At 30.0% G+C, this 22,440-nt stretch overlaps 1 protein-coding gene across 5 annotated transcripts in view; it reads right to left on the bottom strand.

Annotated features, from left to right (window-relative positions):
• Positions 1-22,440, bottom strand: part of LOC143223615 (SRSF protein kinase 3-like) — a 74,365-nt gene that overhangs the window by 3,170 nt on the left and 48,755 nt on the right. For all 5 annotated transcript variants that reach the window (XM_076451792.1, XM_076451801.1, XM_076451822.1 and 2 more), the window contains 10 exons: positions 21,894-21,981; positions 15,787-15,874; positions 14,651-14,757; positions 8,314-8,476; positions 5,953-6,107; positions 5,241-5,319; positions 4,072-4,344; positions 3,424-3,512; positions 3,075-3,182; positions 864-1,026 (listed from right to left, as the gene is read on the bottom strand). In XM_076451792.1, the coding sequence (XP_076307907.1) occupies positions 864-1,026; positions 3,075-3,182; positions 3,424-3,512; positions 4,072-4,344; positions 5,241-5,319; positions 5,953-6,107; positions 8,314-8,476; positions 14,651-14,757; positions 15,787-15,874; positions 21,894-21,981 (1,313 nt within the window). The remainder of the gene's footprint in view (positions 1-863; positions 1,027-3,074; positions 3,183-3,423; positions 3,513-4,071; positions 4,345-5,240; positions 5,320-5,952; positions 6,108-8,313; positions 8,477-14,650; positions 14,758-15,786; positions 15,875-21,893; positions 21,982-22,440) is intronic.

Here is a 22,440-nt window from a genome sequence, read left to right on the forward strand (position 1 = left end):
AGGGGGTTAAAAATGTAAAAATATTGTACTAAAAAAAACAAAAAACGTCATTCATTAAGAAGGTTTTAGAAAATGTTCAAATGAAATATGAAAACTGTAATTTTATTGTTAACAGCCTAATTCAGTAAATTCATAGACAAATCTTTAGTAAATTACCAAGTTTTGTGTGTACTATATATTTGTAATGTAATGTTTACTAACAGCCTATCAAAAGTACTGAAGATACATGTAATAAATATGTAATAAATAAATAAACAAACAGGTAACAATGCTATAGATAGCCTCATAAAATCTGTGTTGGTATAAATCTCCGATGTTGTTCACACAGGGTTAATACAGCAGATTAAGGATGAAGTACGAATTTTAAGGACAGTTTTTATACATAAGTATAATATACATGACAGTAAAAAGTTATATTGAAGTGAATGATTAGTAAATTATATATAAAGATAAAACTCGTTTGTTTGTTTTTGAATTTTGCACAAAGCTACTCGAGGGCTATCTGTGCTAGCTGTCCGTAATTTAATAGTGTAAGACTAGAGGGAAGGCAGCTAGTCATCACCACCCACTGCCAACTCTTGGGCTACTCTTTTACCAACGAATAGTGGGATTGACCGCCACATTATAACACTCCCACGGCTGAAAGGGTGAGCATGTTTGGTGCAAGGGGGATGCGAACCCGCGACCCTCAGATTACGAGTCGCACGCCTTAACACGCTTGGCCATGCCGGGCCTCTAGTGTGTTTTCAACAAGTGGAAATGTCAAAAGCACAAGGGTTTTATGAAAATGTTTAGTATGTTAGTTATAGTATAATGGGGATGTGATAAACATTAATAAAAAAACCCAACACATAAAGACTAACCTCTTTTTGTGAAAAATTCTCGTGAATATCTTCCCGAGAGAGCAATTTGTCGGGGGATATCTCCCAATAGCTCTATAATATGAGCAATATGGTCTTCATCTCGAGAATAGTCCTCACCAGAGTGAGGTTCAAAGAGAAAATCCCCAGTTGCCAGCTCAAAAGCCTGTAGGATACAAAGATAATGTTGGAGAAAAATAATAATTTAAAAACATTTTAAACTAAAGTGTTGGATAAAAAAAGAAATGATGCAAAAAATGTGTATAAATCGTAAAAGTAATTAAATATTTCTCTCCAAAATATATAAATATCCACAATAATGCTTTAGTTTATCAGAAAAAATGCAAACAATAATGTTGAAGAAAAGTAAGTTTACATTTGTTAAAGTATCCGATTAAAAACGATTGTGAAAGAACAAGTCTTAAAAATAAAATATTACCTCTAAAAATATACAAGTATTCACAATAATTATTTAACAATGAAAATACAGGCTATTAATATGTAAGTAGAAAAATAAAAAGTTGTTTACTCTGTTAAGTGTCATGTCAATCTAACCCAAATAACTTTAACAACACTTCATTTTACAAGTTTTTCTACTTTCAATTTAAATTTGTGCTTTATTCATAATAAATCATTTTGACAAAAATATGTTAATAGGTGTAATGAATAAAAAGGACCAGAAATGAATTTGCATAAAGCATTTGGTATATGACAGCAAGACAGTGTAACTGTAAATTATGAAGAACAAAAATATATTAAATATTAGTTCTAAGTTATACAAAATCAACTGAAATTTTACTTTTAATGTAAATATTCTGGTAGTAATAGAAAAGATACCAGATTTGTTCCTTAAAAAACAAACAAGAAAATCAGTAGTAACTGTCATGGTTTACAATGAGGCAAATGATGACCAGTTTAATAGATTCCAAGAACCCAATTTACAGCAGTAATTTCTGCATTATCTAATGATTACAGTACTAAACCTCTCATCACTTCAAGGTACTCTTTGGATTAGTGTACTAAGATGGAAACTCTCAATAAGGATAGGACTGAAAAACAATATCATTTAAGTCTGTGACTAATGCGGAGGTCTCTCGCATCTTACTTTTTTTATATAAGGGATTAAAGCAACCAAACAAATATTATGATCAAAATAAAATTAGTTCTTGTTTTACATGTTCTAAGAGTTGTAACTTGTTTTTGTTTTCTTCTGTATTTAAGCACAATGCTAAACAATGTGTTATCTGAGGTCTGCCCACCAAGAGTATCAAACCCCCACTTTTTAACATGCAAATCTGCAGATGTACTGCTGTACTACTGGAGGGTACAATTGTAAAAATCACTGAAGCTTTAGAGGAGTGGATCCATTAGGATTCCACGTATGCACATGGCTTACTATTAATCACTACTGTTACTTGTAGAATACAACGAAACTCATCATGTCCACACAGCACAGCACTGGCCTTATCCTGTACTAGCAGAAACACTGCCCATAAGTCAGCTGTTAGTGCTAGTAATTACTAATTGTGTTGTTTGTACCTTCTTAATGAAAATTTTGAAAAATTTAACATTTCCAAAAAAATCTTTTTTTGGAGTGGGTATTCCATGGGAAAAGTGATTGTGTTCTTTCGTCATGCATAATTTACTGAGTTTTGTACAGTGAATGAACTTCAGGCAAAGTTTTCATAAACTTTGCTGGCATAAACTGTCATGTTTTTATAAATTAAATGTGCAACAGTTATTTGAAAAAATATGTTTTGTTAAAAACTCCAGTTTCTCAGTTTTACATGTAAAAATTACATCAATAAAGATATAATCAAATCAAACCCTTATGTACTGTCCCAGTGAAAGCCATGTTCTTGTTGCGAGTTGAGCACTTATCTAAAAATACGTTTTGTTGTAAAGAAATGGCTGTTACAAAAATAACTGCAATTATCTGAATATTCAATACCCAAAGCATGAACTTTTTTGATGAATTTTTTTGTTGTTTTGTTTCTAGTGTCATTCAATAGATGGCACAGAAGTTTGGATTAAATACAGATACTGACATACATCCTGCATCCATTAGAGTAAGAAAATGAATAAAACACTAACTTTTAACTGAAAGATGTGGGTGTGAAAAACAAAACTGAAACTCAGTCATATCCAGTAAACTGTTCAAATACAAGCGTTTGAAAGAACACACACTTCAAACAATATTGGCTTCTAACTCACCATACATGCTGTACTCCAAATATCAGCTGGGGGTCCATAGCCAGCTCCCAACAGAACTTCCAAGCAACGATACTGGCGAGTTTGAATGTCTTCTGTAAAATGGTGGTGCTGCAAATAAGACTTACTTATTAGTTTTGTATTGTTTTTGGATGAAATAGAAATTTTCAGAGATGAGACACTAAAAAAAAATACCACAAAAACCATACAAGCAATTAACTTAGTTTATTTGTAATTCAATTCAATTGAAACATTTCCAACTTAAGAATCTATACTTATCTTTCAGCTGTCCAAAATACCCAGGTTAATTAGAAATATTATAAATTATTCAAAACAATATCAAAAAACATACCACCCAGCAAGCATTGCCAAGGTCAGCTATCTTGACAGGAATGTCGCAAATTTCGAGCACTGGGTCTGGTTTCTTATCTACTTCATGCTCTGTTTCCAAGACAAAATCATTGTAGAATTATCTGGTACTTTTTGATAAAATGGAAAGTGATTTAAATTAAAGTATTTCTTTTTATTTCTCTTACATTATGGCATGACATATATTTACATCACCAAATTATGAGATTACCACAATATTTGTAAGAACAATTTAAAAACAATTTCTTTTAGTGCAAAGCTACTCAAAGAGTCATCAGTGCTAAGTCTCCAATGAAAAATGATTTTCTGGAAGACTTAAAGCCAGACTTCCTGCAATGCAGGAACATAAACCCAAATCTCAGTTTCTTATCTTCTTAACTTCATAAGTGAGATATACAATATTTCTTCCATAATAACAGCATATACAAAGTTGAAACTTCAAATGCTTTGCATATTGTCTCATACACATTTTACACTATGATGAATACCTATGATATATTTATAACAAAATGTACTTGTGTTATTAACAATAAAATGAGGACATCTTAAATGGAAAGTCAATATTTAGAGTGTTCACTTAACTTATATGAAAATAAAGCTAGAAAATAATAGTCTTAGTTCATTAGCTAACCTGGACAAGATGCGACACGTCTTATTCCCATCTCTCTCGAGTTAGTTGTTGTTGATGGTGTTAAAGTGCTTTCTGATCGTTCAAGTCTTACTCTTGTGGTTCCTTCAGGATCAAGAAGGTCACATGGGCTTTCCTCGTGCCCATTTGAAATTTCCTCATAAGAAATGGAAAGTTTCGGAGCATTAGAATTATTTTGCCAACTGAGGCAGTTATTGGTAGGTGACAAGCTATTGGAGGATGACTGGATGACTGGAGTTTTGCCATTAAAATCATCTAAAATACATATTTACAAATTATTCTCTAGAAACAACAATATTATAACATAAGTTTGTTTTACTTGGGTTAAGAGTCAAAAACACCATTAGATGCGAGGATAGCCAACTGTTGATCTAGGACAGAGTGATAAAAGAAGCTTATTGTACTTCTCCTGTTATCCATAATTAAGAGTATTTTTAATTGTACTTATATGATTTTGGCAGGCAGGTGTTCTGGTTATTACATAATTACTTTTAAGCAGAATGGAGTAAGAAGTATTGTTTTAATAAAATTCTTTTAAGTCTTTTTTTTCCATTTCAGAAATAATTTTGAGCTTACAAAACACTCTACTGTGCCTGAAAATCTTACCAAGTCTATACCTTATAAACTGTCTTTCAAATGGAACACAAATGTGGGGCTGTAAACAAAATGCAAACAATTCTTAATAAGAATATAAACTTATGTGCCTTTCTCGCTATTAATTATATTTAAATGTGCCCGAGATATTAATATCTTGATAAATTTATTGTAAGAGTTCCTAGGATTTTCATATATTTGAAACATTTGGCATCTCTTGATAAATATATACATTGTTATTCATACTGAAGGTATATAGATGATATTTTCATACATCCGAATTACAATTACACATTCAGTATTACCCGTACTAAGTTAACTGGGATGTACATTTAATGGATGGAAGGACCTCACTTGGTATGCTTGGTTTAATCAGGAGTTTAAATTTATGAGCACAATTTAACATTTTTAGTAATATTTTTGTCTAATCTAATCAATAACTTATTATAAGGATAGGCCTATTAACAAAGTAAAATGTTAATGAGCTTTAACAGCTTTACCTTTAGTTCTTATCAAGGTTTAATGGTATGGATAAGTTTTCTGAGAAAGTTACATACCTCTTACTTCTGCGCTACCATTATCTGTGATCACTGAATTCCTGTAGTTTTGCTGACAGTCTCCATCTTCGTTTTCTACCTACCATGTGAATAAAATAAAGACTAAATGAATTAAAGTTTCAGCCACTGTTGTATTGTTATAAAAGTGATGTATTCTATTGGTTGGAAATGAGGATTTGTCAAAAAACAAATTTAAACAGAAAATACATACATATGTATAAAGGTTTTATCATTATATGTGTAATTGTTATTCATTTTTGAAATCAAAGTTGCAAGAGCTGGTCTTTCAGTATGAAGTAACAGCAAATGTGGAATTTCTTTATCAATAGAATTTCATACATAAATAACTTAAATACAGTATAAAGTGGCATGGTTGTTTTAGAGCAAAATCAAAACTGGGCTAACTGCTGTGTCTTTTTGGAGGTATCTAACTGAATTTTATTGAAAATTAAGACATACTGCTGTCCAACCAGAGGACGAACCATAAAGATATGAAAGGAGATGAAAGCAACTAAGAGGATAAACTTGTATACTGATACATAAGCAGAAGAAAGTCAAAATGTAAAAACTTTTAGATTTCTCCCCCCCCATTTGTAAATTTTCTTCAATTAAGAACATCACTAGGTGCAAGCAAACAACTCTCAACATCAGTGTAAAATATAACAATATAGAAAATGTAGAAATATTTTGTTATAAAAAGTCAATACTCAACCTGATGCTGCTTCACTTCCAAAGCCTCTAGTTGCTTCATTTGTATTTCTAGCAGCTCCTGTTGACGTTTTGCTTTTTTCCTTAACTTCTTCTTCTTATTCTTAGACATTTTAGCATTAGGGTCAGGCCTTTGAAAAACCTTTGGAGCTGTGCTCACTACAAGGAAGCACGTTTTGATCACACACACACACATGCAAGAATGGGAATTATAATGACGACATAATTAAACAGTAATAACAATTTAGTACTTTTCTAGTATACCATCACAATATCACCTCAAAGTACAATAAGGTGGTACTGGAATTTACTCAAGCTGAATATTTAATTATGAAAAGCTAAAGTACAAGATTTAAACTGGTCACATTTGGATTACTGTGTGAGTAATATCACATTCTCCAAAATAGCCAAACATGGTATAAAGATCAAAAATGAAATCAATGTAAAGTTATTGAACTTACCATTTATCACAATATATATTTAGCTTGTTTACAACATTTGAAATGTTAAAAATTAAAATTCTGTGTTGAAATTTAATGGCTGATAAAGCATCTAGTCAGTTTTGTTTTTATTCCCAATAAAGAAAACCTGTAGAGATCTACATCAAATTTATTTGTTGTTTTTCAAATCCTAACTATGGTGTCACCCTCATAACAACCTAGATATTGAGAAGAAATATGTGATGTTTAGGTAAAAATGTTAGAGCAGACTCTTAATACTTCTTATTGTATTATGACTAATTTCCAATCTTTTTGTAATAGTGATACCAATTTTTACAAATATTTCTAGTATATGTTGATCCAGAGTGAACAAATATATATATTCTATGCATTATGTGTTATTAACAAAACACAGAGTTGCACAATGGGCTATCTGTGTTCTGCCTACCATGGGTATTGAAAACTGGTTTCTAGTGTTGAAAGTCTGCAGACATAACTTTGCCACTGGAGGCTACGTCATAAGCAAGGTTAAATTATATATTCTTTTTTAACTGAATAAATATGACACACTGCTTTAAAAGTTTTATATATCAATCTGAACAATTAATACACTGTAAAGTCTATAAACCTAAAAATAAAAATAGCAAATGTTTGTAAGTTTCCAGATTTGAAAAATTAAGTCTAACTTGTATAAAATACAATTTTATGGAAAATTGTAAAAAACTTGAAAAATCAGTGATACTATAAATTAACCTATTTTTAATTTCAAATTTAAGTCCAGACAAGAAGTCTCAGTGTAGTTGTTCTTAATTGCAGACATGCATTTCTTATTGCTATGGTTCATTATTCAGATTTTACTGGACACTTAAGTATCATCTTCTTTTTTTGTATTTTTAATAGTGAATAGGACAAGGTATTGAAATTAAGGAATAAACCTACAATTTTCAGTCCAATATTTTATGATTTTGCAGAAAACTAAGACATTAAGTTTTTTAAAAATTCTATCCACTGTCCCTCCAAGTCACTACAAAATAAAACCATTGCAAGAATGACCAGATTTAGAATTTTAATGTTATAAAATTTACATGTTTAGGACAATGTAATATTAAACAAAAAAAACAAGATGCTAACATTTGAACTTTTTGTCACCTCTTTAACTGTGTTATTTGGAGAATAAACATATTTACACAAAACTTGTAAAGCTAATAAGTCACAAATACATGGTTTGAAAGATGGAGTCATTTTTGTCCTGCAACATATTTGCTGTAGAAAACATGCTTTCTTTTCATATATAGATTGCAAATTTCTAAAGTTACAAATTATTTTTACTGATTTTTTTGCTTGTTTATTTATTTATTTATTGAAAGTAACTAACTACTTTAGCAGTTCTTTTTATTTTCTTGGCTTTCCAGTTAATATTTATGAACGTGTTGAATAGTGACACAGTGATTTTATATTTCATTATCAATTTTAGTTTAATACAAAAACCCAACTTAGGTCCAAGAATGTTCAATGGTAATACCATATGTTTTGAAAGTCAGTTTTCACACATAATGATGATTATAAGTACTAATTTTTACAAATGCAAGTGTGACCATTGTGATATTACTAAACTGGAAGTTAACTGGCAAGCAAAGGAGGAAAAAAAGAAATGAAGAAAGAAACTGCAACTATAAATATTAACTGTCAGGACTGTGCTTCCTAAACATAATGTAAAGAAATTCTATTTTTACGTATCATAAATTGAAGCATAGGGGAACATTCTCTAGTTGTGTGTTAAAATTCATTATGTACATAATCATGAAAAATAGAATAAGAGTTTTTTTAACATTGCTACGGTCAAAATAAAATGTCAAAAACTAATTTTCTCTTTTCATGAATATATCTTTAAAAAAACAGAAAGAAAGTTTCAAAGGTTCAATTACCTAATGAACCAGGAAGCCTGACACCCATCTTCTGCCACTGAGTTGCTTCATAGGCTAGTCTCCTTACGTATGGTTCATCTACTGCAAGTAATATATTTTCAGGCTTGATGTCAGTATGAATAATTTTACATTTGGTATGAAGATAATCAAGTCCTTCCAGCACCTGGGGTAAAAAAAAAAAGTTTTCTAAAAACTGCCAGTCATTATTAAAACTCACAAAAAACACCTAGCTAACTATAAATTTTGTTTCATCATTGTTCAACCTCTGTCAGCTATATAACCAAGTATATGGTTCATGTTTTTATTACAAAAACATTTTTGTATTCAGATAATTACTAATGGATGTATGGTGAAACTGTTGGTAATATAAAAATACCCACTTTTACACATTGGGGAATTATATACCATTTACAAGTTGAAAAAAAACTTCATTTATGTCATATCAGGCTGGTTCCCAAAGAGTGTCAATCATCCACCACAAAAATGAAATTTGGAACTTGATCTTTATTATCTTTTGTAAAGCCATGGGGCAAATATGTTCATCATAGAGGAAAGAAGGGATTTAGCATTAAATGGCTATAAAAGTGGATCTGGTGCATGGTTTTGGCACTTTGATTCATGTTTTTCTTTTGCCATTATAAAGTATAGGATATGGGTAACAAGGGACCATTTGATCCTTCAAAAGATATCTTTGTACATCCACCCTCACAAAAATTAAAAATTTTATCCCATTTTATTTCAGTCACATTTTAATTATTATACATTTTATATATAGATTATTACTATTTAGAAATAAGTTATTAAATTAATTTTTCCTACAATATACAACAATAAATGAAGTAACGCAAACAATCATCTCTTCTAGTTATGACCTTTGAACTCAGTTGCTGCTGGACATAGGTCGCTAAGCCTTTTATAATTTTGCAAGTGGAAGATAAATTTTTTTTCTTAGGTTTTATAAACAACCACAAAATCATAAATAAGTATACTGATATCATGGAATTCCATTATAATTTTTTAAGCTTAGTAACAAGGCTGTATTTAGGTCTAAAAAATATGAAACTTTGAGCAGACTAAAGACACAACCTACCTTCTTGAAACATTGGTTTGAAAGAATGTGATAGCCTTTTCACAGTTTAAATTGGCTGAGAAAATATTTAAGGGGACATTCTAAGATGTCATTTAGTTATTCACTTCATGTATTGAAGTGTATATAAGGGACCATTTCTAAAAATGGAAAAAGGTGAACAGAATGTTTGATTCAGTATACAAGTCATATCTCACCAAAATAAATAAAAAATACGAGTATCTGATTATATATTCTAGCTTTTCAATATTGGTAATTTGAGTTCCTAATTTGTACAAGACTACAGACTTTGACACCACAAACATCTAATTTTAACCAGTGCTGCATTCAACACACCACGTGACTCACTACACTCTATAATTAGGAGAGTTAATTTAATATATACTTTTAAATTAACTCGTATATAATATTAAGGTATGAATTATAATCTACAATTTGATTCCAAACGTATTGCATAAACTCAAAATAGTAGTTCAATAAGGTTTTGAATGCAAGTCAAAGAAAATGATCTTTGACCTGTTGCAAAATGGTTAAGAGAAGATAACTTAAGATCTTAACCTATCCTTATAAACACAGCCCTTCCATCTCCAAAATTATTCTATTAGCCTTTCCCAGAATCATTCCCAACAAATTAATATCTAATCAAAAACTCCATAGGTGTGATAAAAAAGAAAAAAAGAGGTGCATCCAGAAAAAGATTGAGCATGTAATTTAAAGGAACGAATTTAAAACTGGTAGCCAAACTGGTCACCACACTTATAGCATTAATAAGAATGTTACAGCAAATATTCATTCATTAGTTAGCCAGGCTTCATTTTTTATTTCAGCTTGAGTCATGATGGTTGGTAAAACCAAATACATGCACTGAATATAAAGTGACATTCTAAGAACTTTAATTTAACAGGCAAAAAGTCAATGTGCTAATTTGAAAATAAAAATGTTCTCAACGAAAGCAATCTAGAAATATAATTGAATAAAAGATGTTTAGAAATCACAGCAGCAAGATACTTGTTAGAGTGGTGTTAGTATGCAAGTGAAACTGATGTCTTAACACTCCTACGAAAAGACGTTTCTAGTCCTGATTTCTCCAAGCCTGTTCCCCTGGCTGTGTTTTCGCTAGATAGTAGATAGGGACAGTGGGAATTTCGTTAATCCATTCATTAATGGATTTAAATGGCAATTTCATTTAAATACAAAATTATTAGCCTAATATTAATAACCTTTCAAGTTGCTCTGAGGCCTATCAGGCCCCACTTTTCGTAGAAGTGTTAAAACTTGTATTAGCATGTATTATTTGGCATATTTTTGGGTTTGTATTAATAATACTTTTAGTGAGTTTTTTTTTTTTTTTTGTTAGATGGGTTCAAATATTTTTCTTTAGGGCCACCAGTAGACTAGTAAGCTAATACAATCTGTTTATGCATAAAAGAAAAACAAGACATCTGTAGAGTGGAATTCCTATATCTGATATCCTAAATATCCTTTTAGAATAGCAAAAGTTAACAGCCTTTGAAGAAAGAAATGCAACTTAGTAAAATTCAATTTTTAAACTTTCTAACAAACTTGAATGCTCTTCATGTATTCCCTGTGCATCATTAAAAAATGTTTGAAGTTATATGCAAACGTTTTTTTTGAATAGCAAAAACTAATAACATTCACAATAAACAAGGGACATTTAACAGCTGAATGCCAATTTTTTTTCCTCCAAAAACTTTCCAGCTTTACTTCTTATAAAAATTTAAATAAAGGAACAATGGCCTTGCACCTACCCATCACACACACACACACACACACACACAAGGCATTTACTTTTCTGTTGGCTGGACATAGCCTTGTGTGCTGGAGTATGTATTTCAAAGTCTGTGGTTCATGACTTGTTGCTTCACGAATAAGTAATATAAAATTAAAAAAACTTACACCATGCACTTTAGTGAATTGGATGCATTACCAACAAACTTAATTTCTTAAAGTAGGTCATCATCTGGTAATGACAGTCAGGATATCTCAAACCTGAATCTTAAAGACTGATGTGTTAAATGCATCTGATGGTGAAGATATCAAATTCAATCTTGTGGAGAACACTATGCTTAAAGCATACATGGAAAGCATTTTCCAAGACATTCATGCCAAAACAAGGTTGTAAAACACTACAAGACCAAGTTTCCATTGACAGTTATCGAGATGAAAGTATTCAAGGTCCCTTGAAGGTTAGGTAGAAGTAGTGTTTCATTTGATAAACATTGATTGGTGTTTATTCTGAGAAAGTGAATGCAACAAATTATAGTAGTTTAAAGGAACAAATAATAATAATAATAATAATAATAATAATATTGACAGTAAGTATGTAAAGCCTATAAAAAGAAAGTAAGTTTTCAAATTAATACCCAGAAAATGGAAGGAAATTACTCCAGTTTGTAGAACCAGAAGGAATAACCCATTAAGATGTCAATGAATAAAGATATTTGCAAAAACATTTCACAAGAAAAATGCAACATATTCTCTCAAATACTTTGACAACTATATGTTAGAGTTGAACAGCAGAGTAAATGATATCTTGCATTTCATTAGCAAAACAAAATGACAGGTTATCTAACATATATTTTGAAAATAAAGAAATGCCCAGCTAGTTAAAGCATATCTGATGAGAAAAAAAAACATGCATTACACTCCAGAGGTCAGAAGAAGGTAAAAAACATATTGGTGGCAGAAAATGAAAGAAGAGCCAAGTAATATGTAATGTTTTGGCTTGGCAACTTTTCCAATGATGCATAAAAAGAAGGAATAGACATAATATTAGAATTGAATCTTTGCTACATCAAATATGATCCAAGTCTAACACAGCTGAGAAACTGCATACAGATGTTTTACTACAGTATCATTGCAAGGGGTACTTATATGGAGTTGAAACAAACTGTTTTTGAGGGCTATCTTCTGCACTAGACATCCTAGAGGGAAGGCAGCTAGTCATGACCACCCATTGCCAACTCTTGGGCTACTCTTTTACCAATGAATAGTGGGATTAACTATAACCTTACAACACCCACACAGCTGAAAGGGCAAGCATGTTAGACGTGACAGGGATTTGAACACACAACCCTCAGATTAAGAATTGAGCACCTTAACCACCTGGGCCAACATAAAAACAATCAAGTTACATCCAGAACTTTCCATCTACTCAATATGTGCACCCATTATCTGAAGATTCTCTTGTTGAAGATATATTGTTAAAGCACATACAGTATGATAGTATTTACTTGCATTATGATAGCTCTGGTGTTATTACTGGCAAAATTCTCGGAATAAGGAAAAAAATAAAGTTTACTACTACTAACCAGACTGCCTCCAGATGTTTTCACAAGTTTCATCTTTAGGTTAAGTTACTGTTCTTTTTTCAGGTTTAAAATTTTACAATATCCTTAGGGAATAAATCAGGGACTTGAGTCCTGACCTGTTCAAATATCAATGCAAGCGTACAGAAGTTTCCAGAATAAATTTTTTTTTAATTGTTTCATGAGTTTTGCATATCAGTTTTGGATTTTTTTTGAAGAATGAGTCTGCCTCTGCTGATAATTTTCAGTTAATGCCTGAGAAGAGTAGAATTGTCAAGCATATGTGACAAAAGTGAAATTATAACCTATGCTTGGATGTAATTTGAAATAAGTAATTTTTTTAGCATTGATGTTTGTCACTTGCAAAAATATTGTTACAAAAAGGTGCACGACGCAGGAAAATGAAAGTTCAGTTTCAGTTAATGTAAATGTTACTTAATTTTGTGTAGCACATCTACTTGTAACTCAGATCTGCAAACAGAAATTTAATGAAATATGGGATAGCTACAGTTTACTATTTACCAATAGAGCTTTATTTAGTCATATTTACAAGTTTATACGATATTACTCAAACATTTTTTTGGAACTGTATTTCATTCTACCTAATGACTGTATTAAACATAACATGTTATGAATTTTCCACCTCCAGAAATTAACAGAATATGTCAGTGGACCCAATGACAGTTTACTGAAAAAAGATCCATTATGCTGATTCTGTGAATCTCATATTTGAGTGGTTTAGTTTGGTTGAGGTGCTAGTATCAAAGAGCATTTTTGAAAGTCACATACCAAATACCAATGTTTGACAATGAAATACAAAACTGTTTGTAGAACTGAAAGTTTAAAAACCTGTTCACATGATTTTCCCAGCAAGTGCCACCAATTTTAAATATCAGGAAGAATATCTGAAATGTCACATTTTAAGAACCCTTTTCTTTTTCCACTTTCACCTCATGGATAGTTGGTGAGTGACCAAAATTAAAGTTGGACTCTTAAACCCTGTAAAAAGTTATATATTTTTATCTGTGAACATAACTAATTTTTACTCTTCTGAACAACATTAATTTGTGAATGTTGTTCTTCAAAAATTTATGGGACCGAGAGAACAGTTGAAGAGAGAGAATGTTTTCTTATGTTATTGTTGCCTAATTTTTATTATTTAAAGGAATATTTCAGATGCAGATAAACATTTCCTCATGAATATTGTATTTACTGTGGGATAAAATGAGGAAATACTTTTTCTACGAGAAACAAAGGTGGCATATTAATATCAATTTCAATCATTAAAGTTTCAAAATAACACAAATTTTCATTATGGTTTCATAACTAATCACATACTGATACCTTGTTGTAGGTTATGCAAACCTATAACTTCCTAACTGGCAGTAAAGATAGGTATATGATGGTCATTTATCATCTATGATTGTCTTTGGAATAAGTAACCTAATATGTGTGTAATCATTTAGTTACTAAGCTTATTTATAAAATAAACATTTTTTATTAAAATAAATTATTTAAGGTAAATTTAAGAATGACGTATCATAACTGGATGTAGTTATTAGCTTGTAAACACACTTAAATTTGGTTTGAACAATATTTCACTATTAAATTCATATTCTACAGAATATTAAAAAAACTCTCTACTGTTGCTGGCCATGTTTGTACTCAATAAAAATGTATTATTTCATGCATGCATACTAGATATTTCATGTTAGCTTTTTTTTTTGAAATCTTTCCATACAGAACTCAGAAGTATATGAATTATCACCTAATCAACACACTTCTGGAGACTAATGAACTATAACTGGATTATATTCTTTTTCTTGTGAAAAACATCCAGTACAAAATGAACTATTTAATCTTAATATTTAGTCTACCAATAAAAGAAATATTTTATATGTACTGACTTAGAAATGCTTACCTGTCTTATAATAGTTTTTACATTAGCAATAGGTATACCCTGGTAGTTAGAACGAATAATAAGCTTCAATAAGTTGTGTCCCAAAACTTCAAACACCATACACACATCTGAACAACAGTCAAGGAACCAACACTCTTGTCACCTACCCAACATTATATATAAAAATTGCATCACAATAGAGGTTTATAAAGTTTAGAATAACAGATTTTGTCAACATTAATATTATAACCTTTGCCAATAATACTATTAGAAAAAAATACAAACAAAAAACTCAAGACAAATGCAATAAATTCAACATTCTGTTTAGTACAGATAATTAAGTAGTTATTTCACTCCACAAAAACGCCTTGCTAAAAATAGTCCTCAATCTTTCATACAGTAATTATAATTATTTGCTTTATTTTTATACATGATACAAGCATCTATGGAGAAGAATAACTATTCTGACACTGATCAACAAGCACACTAATTCATGTTGTAGCATATTGGTGATAGTACATTCATAATAGATACATGTAAAATAAAAATATAATGCATCTCTCAAAATATTATGCATTGTTTTATGTGGATATGCTAACTTTCTGGAATACTATATATATAAATATAACAGATGAAACTTCTACCCCCTCTAAACTTGCTACAATGTTTGCTGCTTTTAAATAAAAATTAGGTCAAGCTCAACTGTTTGGAACATCCTAGCACAACCACAATTCTGCAAAAAACAGTAAATAACAACACAGAACTTTATAAGTGATGTAAATGAAACATATTAGTGACAGGATTAAAACTTAGTAAGGGGCACCATTTCAGATCAGACTCAAGGTTACAAGTTAATGCATGGATACTGTGACCTACCTAGATGATGCAATTTACTCTCAGAAATCAAAAACACTTCTACTGATAATTTTGATAACAAGGAATTCACTTTTTAGAAAATAAACTACGAAGACAGCTTAAATGAGCTTTTGTTATTTCCAGGTACCAATAGTTTACAGAGACATAGGAATGTACACACACACACACATTATGGAAGAAAGAGGTCATATGAGTGAAGATAAATGTAAATAACATGAAATACTGGTCTTTACCAACACACACAACTATTATTCTAACTTCCTTTTTCAAATAAAGGATACGAGTTCCATTCACACCAGAAATCTTGAAATCATCTAACAGCTGCACCACTTTCTCTCTGTATGGATCAGCAGGGTCACTTTCTCTTACCTAGAACAAGAAAAATAAATCATGTTTAATACAAAAGCATGCGAGGATTAAACAAATGATTATAATACTTAGAAAAAAAAGTCACAAAAATAAAAATGCACAGTTCCAAACATGTTAAAAATCGTGTATATTATTAAACAAGTTCTAAATGTTCACAAAATTTCAAATATATATATATAAAATTTGGAGAAAGGGATAATAAGCAAATAACTTGTGTCTCAATACGGTTGCAATGTATCTCTAGAAATCTTTAAGAACTTGCTATAGAAGTAATTGGATTGCAACTATTTACTATTTGAAAAATAGGGTTATTTACTACAGTATCACAGAATTTGTAACTTAGATTGGTAGTCACTCAGTGAAATAATCAGTTCATTGCCAGTTAGATAATACACAGAGAAACAACAGGCAGCTATAGTTATGAAGTGTCAGATCATGTACAGTTCAACAGATGCAATAATTATCATTATCAGACATGTTACTGTGACATTTAGGAACAATGAAGCAACACAGAAAAACAATGTTTTTTTTTAATTTGCAAGATATTATCAACATAACTGTACACAAAGATTTTTGAAAAATACACAAAGTTAAATATGCCTAAATAAGTACTGAAAATTGTTCAGAGTGTTTGCATCTGGTAGTTTAGAAAGAATGGCCTTGATCATTGTGAAATTGCTCCAAGAGGAATTTCACTTTAACATCCAAAAACAGAAGTGTGTGGTTATATTCAATATATTTCATAGTAAATGAAGAACACACACACACAGACAAAAAAAGGATCCAGTCAGAAAAAGATAATTTCAAGTTAGTTTTTTCAGAAAGTTTCAACAGAAAAAGAAACTTTACTCCTGTTTACCATGGTATCACTTTTGATACAAAGCCAAAAACCAAGAATAAAAACAAACTGAACCAGTTTAAAACATAAGCCTTCAGATGAATTAGTAATCAGATCTTCTTAATGAAAGATTATCTTATGGGGCTTACAATTTACTGCACTTCATGAAAAAAAAATACTACCGAATGAAAGTAAAGTGAAATACCAACTCAAAGTTTTTTTTTAAATAAGATCTAGAAAAATTATCAACATACAGCAGCTAAGCCGTGATACTGGCTGTTACTTGTTATTTACAAAGATGGATAAGTCTTTTAAATATTGATTCTGACTGGTCAGTACTCACATTAGTAACTAATCATATAACATGGTTGAAATAACATTCATATGTGTATCTGTGGTGTTTTCTGTAATGTAGGCAATTACAGACAATAGTATTATAGCAGAAAAACTTTCAAGGCAAACTTTGTGGATGAATCCAAAGAAAAACCAGAAAAAAAGATAGAAAATATGTTATTGTATATATTTAAGGAATGTTGGAAATAGAAGTAAAGTAAGTGTGGTCAAATAAAAGTAGTAAATTAATAAATTACAATAAATAGAGAAGTATATGCAATTAGTTGAAAAGCATGATGCCACAGGCTTATATACATGCTATATATTAGTGGAAATGAATAAATGTTAATGAAGTAGTCAAAATCACAAGGAAGGACTGCATTAAAAACATCAACTCCAAATCTCTGGCTAACTATATAACTTAAAAACAAGCCAAAATAAAAATAAACAAAAAATGCTGTACTACTTGAAGAGATCCCAGAGTACAAGCTATAATGTGGAATTATAAAATATAACCTAGGTTTTGGAAGTGACTGAAGTAGGATCCACATTGCAGAGGGGATACACTGTCTATCAGTCTTAACCTCCATTTGCCAGTCTCACATAAGAAATAAGAGTTGCAAAAGATATAGAAACAGAAATTAAGAGAGCAAGATGTGGGTGCTCAAGCCCATAACATCCTACAATCACCCTTCACTGCCTGCAAACAGTTGTGGGAAGGTGACTGCTCTTCCAGGTAAAGAAGAAAAAAATTAATTGGAATAGAATTCATTTAGTAAAATAAAAATGTAATATGGAATATGTGGGTTAATCTTCAAACCCATCGCATATGTGTATAAATTTACATAGATCAAGTTAAAAACAATTTAATGTATTCTATAGAATTAAAACATTTCAGGATTCACTCTTTTACCTTTGTTAAGATAACTAGCTTAGAAATTGTTAATAAAGACACCAACAGACTTCAAAAAGAAAAACTTCTAAATTTTGAAACTAACATTATATCATTATGGATTAAACAAAGATTTTAATAATTCTACTGCTTTGAACTTGAGTAATGATTATTGTATTGCTAATTTTTCTTTATATATAACTTTTTTCATGAAAATAGGAAAACTAGAGGTAAAAGAAATAAATTAAAAACAGGTTAATTTTTTAGAATTTTGTAGTTATTTGGATAACAGATTTTATCCTAGTATTAGTGTACTTAAATTATTTTTTAAATGATTTATTAACTTAATCTTCCCAAAACAAAAGCATTACTTTATGTAATAAAAAAAATGATTTCAAATGATAATGCAAAAAACACTTACTTGTAAGACATTATAAAACATCAATGATTTATCAAGTTTTGAAAAAAAGAGAAATGGCAATTAAAATCTTCCTATTTGGTAATTAACTTTAGACAAAATATTCAATGATTTGGAGATTTCTAAAATTATTCATCAATCTATAGTCCCCACCCACTTGTAAAAATTTAAAGCCTACTGTCAATTATAAATACGAAGTTCCAATTGGTCCATTATTATACAATTATAAAAGTTTAACTAATCTAAATGTAGATGAAGTTAATAATCTACTTTGTGAGTGAAAATAGTTTATTTGTTGATACTTTTCACAAATGTATTATTACTGGCAATTTGATTATAAAAATATAAAATATTATGTGAAGTACTCAAAGAATTATCTAAATACAGAATAGCCACAAAATGTAATAATATTCTAAAATCTACCAAAAACATGAATATATTTTAAAACTATATTACATCTTATCCACCTAGATGGTTTCTGGAATGGAAGCTTTATGTACTTATTAAAAATCTCATACAAAATTTAAAATATACCATACAGATTTATCATTTCATCAGTTACAAAATAAGATTCAAGAATTGCAAGAAAAATGTTATAGTTCCTATTGATAAGAATAACTAACATTGATATCATTTGTAAAAAGTTTTATGCATTAATTAGGATAAAAGAAATCAACAGTACACACACTTTTAAAGTTGTTAACCAAAGATACACTAATTAATAATTTCATTAAAACTTGTAATAAACTTTATTCTAAACAAAATTCTTATGTAGATTTACTGTTTCTTTATGTGATTCCCAAACTACATAAAGATCCAATTAAATTTACATTTAGTTCCAATTCAATAAAAATATTTAATAATATAGCTGGTTGTTTTGATAATTAAATTACTCAATATTTTACTCGATAAAATAAAAAATGATCAACCTATTTCAAAATATCTAAAAAAGTGTGAACAAATAAATTATATTCAAACATTTGATTTTACCACATTGTACATCACAATTCAATTAAAATATTTAATCTTTGTTTTAAATTAATTAACAGAATAGTTATCCTTTTATAGAACTTGAAGAAAAAAAAATAGCTCCAAAAACATAAGATATATTAAGTTTCTGTATTTATAATGATTATATATTTTTCAATAAACAAGTTTTTAAACTAGTAGTAGGAGTTCCAATGGGAGTTAACTACTCTATTTGTACAGCAAATTTATATCTTTACTATTATGAGAATATATATATTGAAAGCTACACAAATCCAGATATTTTTACTTTAACTTACAGATATGTAGATGATTTAATTAGTATAAATAATCCTGAAATAAATAAGGTTATTAATGTTATTTAATTAGGATAATTAGAAATTGAAAACATTTCAATATTTAATAAAGATACACAGTCTTTAGATTTAGAAATTAAAATAATTGATAAGGATAGCAATGTGAATATTTTTGATAAAAGAAAATATTTTGCTTTTCCAATTTATGGTTTACCCTCATCTAATAGTAATGTATCACACCCTTCTGTTATAAGTATTATAACTTTGCAATTATTCAGATATTGTGAAATTTGTAAAATTACAATATTTTATCAGTAATGTTGAAAAAAATACTGATACATAAATAAATAATTAATTGATTTAGTAAAGAAATTATTTTGTAACAAATACAAGAATGTATTAAATAAATATAAAGAAACTGAAATTTTAAATAAAGTTTCTCTAATTTTTAATAACTATAGTTATGAATAAGGCCATTTAATAACTTGGTACTACTTTATGCAGATTTACACCTTGCCACATATAAAGGCTTGTTTAGAGAGAGCATGACAGTCACAGTAGACTTGGTGTATGGTTGGGAGCAATACTAGTTTGTTTGGATCGCCAGATGGGACTCTTCTTGCTGGATAGTTCATTTGCTGTGCTGTCAATTAGTGCCTTTCTACCATATTGAGGGCTGGAATACTAATTGCAAGAGGTAAGTTTTCAATTTACTTACCCCCAAAGTGGTAGTACCTTATTTACTTGCTTTTATTTCAACTAATTATTTTTCTTTTACTTGGGAGAGCAGTCACCTTCCCACAACTGTCTGGAGGTAGTGAAGGATTTTACATGTATATACACACACACACACACACACACACACACACAGGACGTGGGCTTGGGCATCCACATCTCAGTCTCCTAATTTCTGTATCCATTGCTATTCTTTCATTTCTTATGCAAGACTGGCAAATGGAGGTTAAGACTGATAGATGGTGTGTCCCCACTGCAATGTCGGGACTATTTCTTCAACCACCTCCAAAACCCAGGGTACATTTTATAATCCCACATTATAACTTTACCCTGGGATCTTTTCAATTAGTGCAGTTTTTTTTAAATTTAATTTAATTTATTTTTGCTACCCGTGCTAGTTGCCACTAATTCAGCAGTGAAAAACTAGAGAGAAGACAGCCAGTTAACACTATCTACTGCAAATATTTGAACTATTCTTATAAAAAACAGTGGGATTGACCATCATCTACAATGCTGCTACAGCTGAAAGGGTGAGCACATTTTGTGAGACAGGGATTAAAGCCACAGATGCGAGTTGAGTGCCTGAACCATCTGGCCATGCAAGTATGATGTAATTAGCATACTTATGACAATTCTCACTGACTAGTTGCTGTTGTTTCTGTTTGTAGACATACAAAATTTCACAGTAAAAATGTCTGTTACCTTAAGTTTCCATAGTAATTTACTGTTTATTGCATCAATCTTTCTGCAGCCTCATGTCCAAAACTGTTTATAATTTATCTTTCATTATTTCTAGCAACTATCTCTACCTTATAGTATACTTTTCACTGTTTTGACAATCATTATTTCAACTTATTTTGGACAAAAAATAAAAGCAGATTCTTTTAAAGTACTTTTTAAAACATGAAAAAAATTAACACTTCATGTGATTCACAGCAAGGTTCTTTTTTTAAAAAGATGTTAAAACTATTTCTGCTACAACACAATTGAATGTAATTTTTATCTTCCATTAAAGAATTTAATAGTGTATTCAATATTTAAGGTGTATGTACAAAAAAAATCCTATTTAATACATTTTAGTAGAGGAGAGACATTCTGATTCATATAAAACATAACAAGATGTGTAAAAGTATTTTCTTCTTTGTAAAAAAAAAAAAGAAAAGAAAAAGAGGGTTCTTTGCATATCATGAACTGCTCATTTTCTAGTATACCTTTTGCCTTTGCCTTGTTATCATAACATTAATAAATACTGATAAAACATTGAAGTTTTCAGTAATTCTAGAGCAATGTAAAAGGTTACAGATTCTTGAAATCTAAATCAATTACAAATTTTATCATTAATATTTTGAGCTCAAATCATGCATCACGTGCCTAGAAATGTTCCATCGTAAACCAAATTACACGCAACTGATTTTTTAAAATGTATAAATTTAAGCAACCTAACAACGATTTAGAAAAAGACAATAAATGATTTTGTTTTCTGGAGTATAAACTGAAAAAGAATAATAAAAAATTCTTACAGATCTCAGAATCTTGATTTCATCAAGAGCTGTATCTGTGTAGTTGGAAGCACTCTTGACAACCTTCAATGCCACAAACCTTTTTGCACTAGAAACACCAAAATTAGGATTTTTTTTTTTTCCATACAATACTACACAAGTTAAACTTTTGATTTGAACAGAAAATATCTTTTAAGCAGCATTTAATAGCAGAAAAAACTTTATTACTAGATATAAAACAAACTCCTACACTACTCCAGTATCTGAATCACATGAAAATGTCAATAGCCTCCTCCCTGCGTGGAACAAAATCTGTTATTCTCTATTGCACAATGAATAAAAGTTGGTAATTCTGTTACATACTTAATGTAATAAAAAAGCATTATAGACAGGTCAACTTGTAGGTTGTTTGTGACAGGGGGTCAAGGAGATATCCATATTTTGCACATCAAGCCAGTGTAGTGTGATGAGAATAAACCAGAATTTGTTACCATCGCAGCTTGACACTATAACAGAACTATAAAACAAAGCTACAGAATTTGAATAATAACAAAAAATAAATTTCTTT

The sequence above is a fragment of the Tachypleus tridentatus genome, chromosome 1 (assembly GCF_004210375.1).
Source record: "Tachypleus tridentatus isolate NWPU-2018 chromosome 1, ASM421037v1, whole genome shotgun sequence".
Classification (NCBI taxonomy): Eukaryota; Metazoa; Arthropoda; class Merostomata; order Xiphosura; family Limulidae; genus Tachypleus; species Tachypleus tridentatus.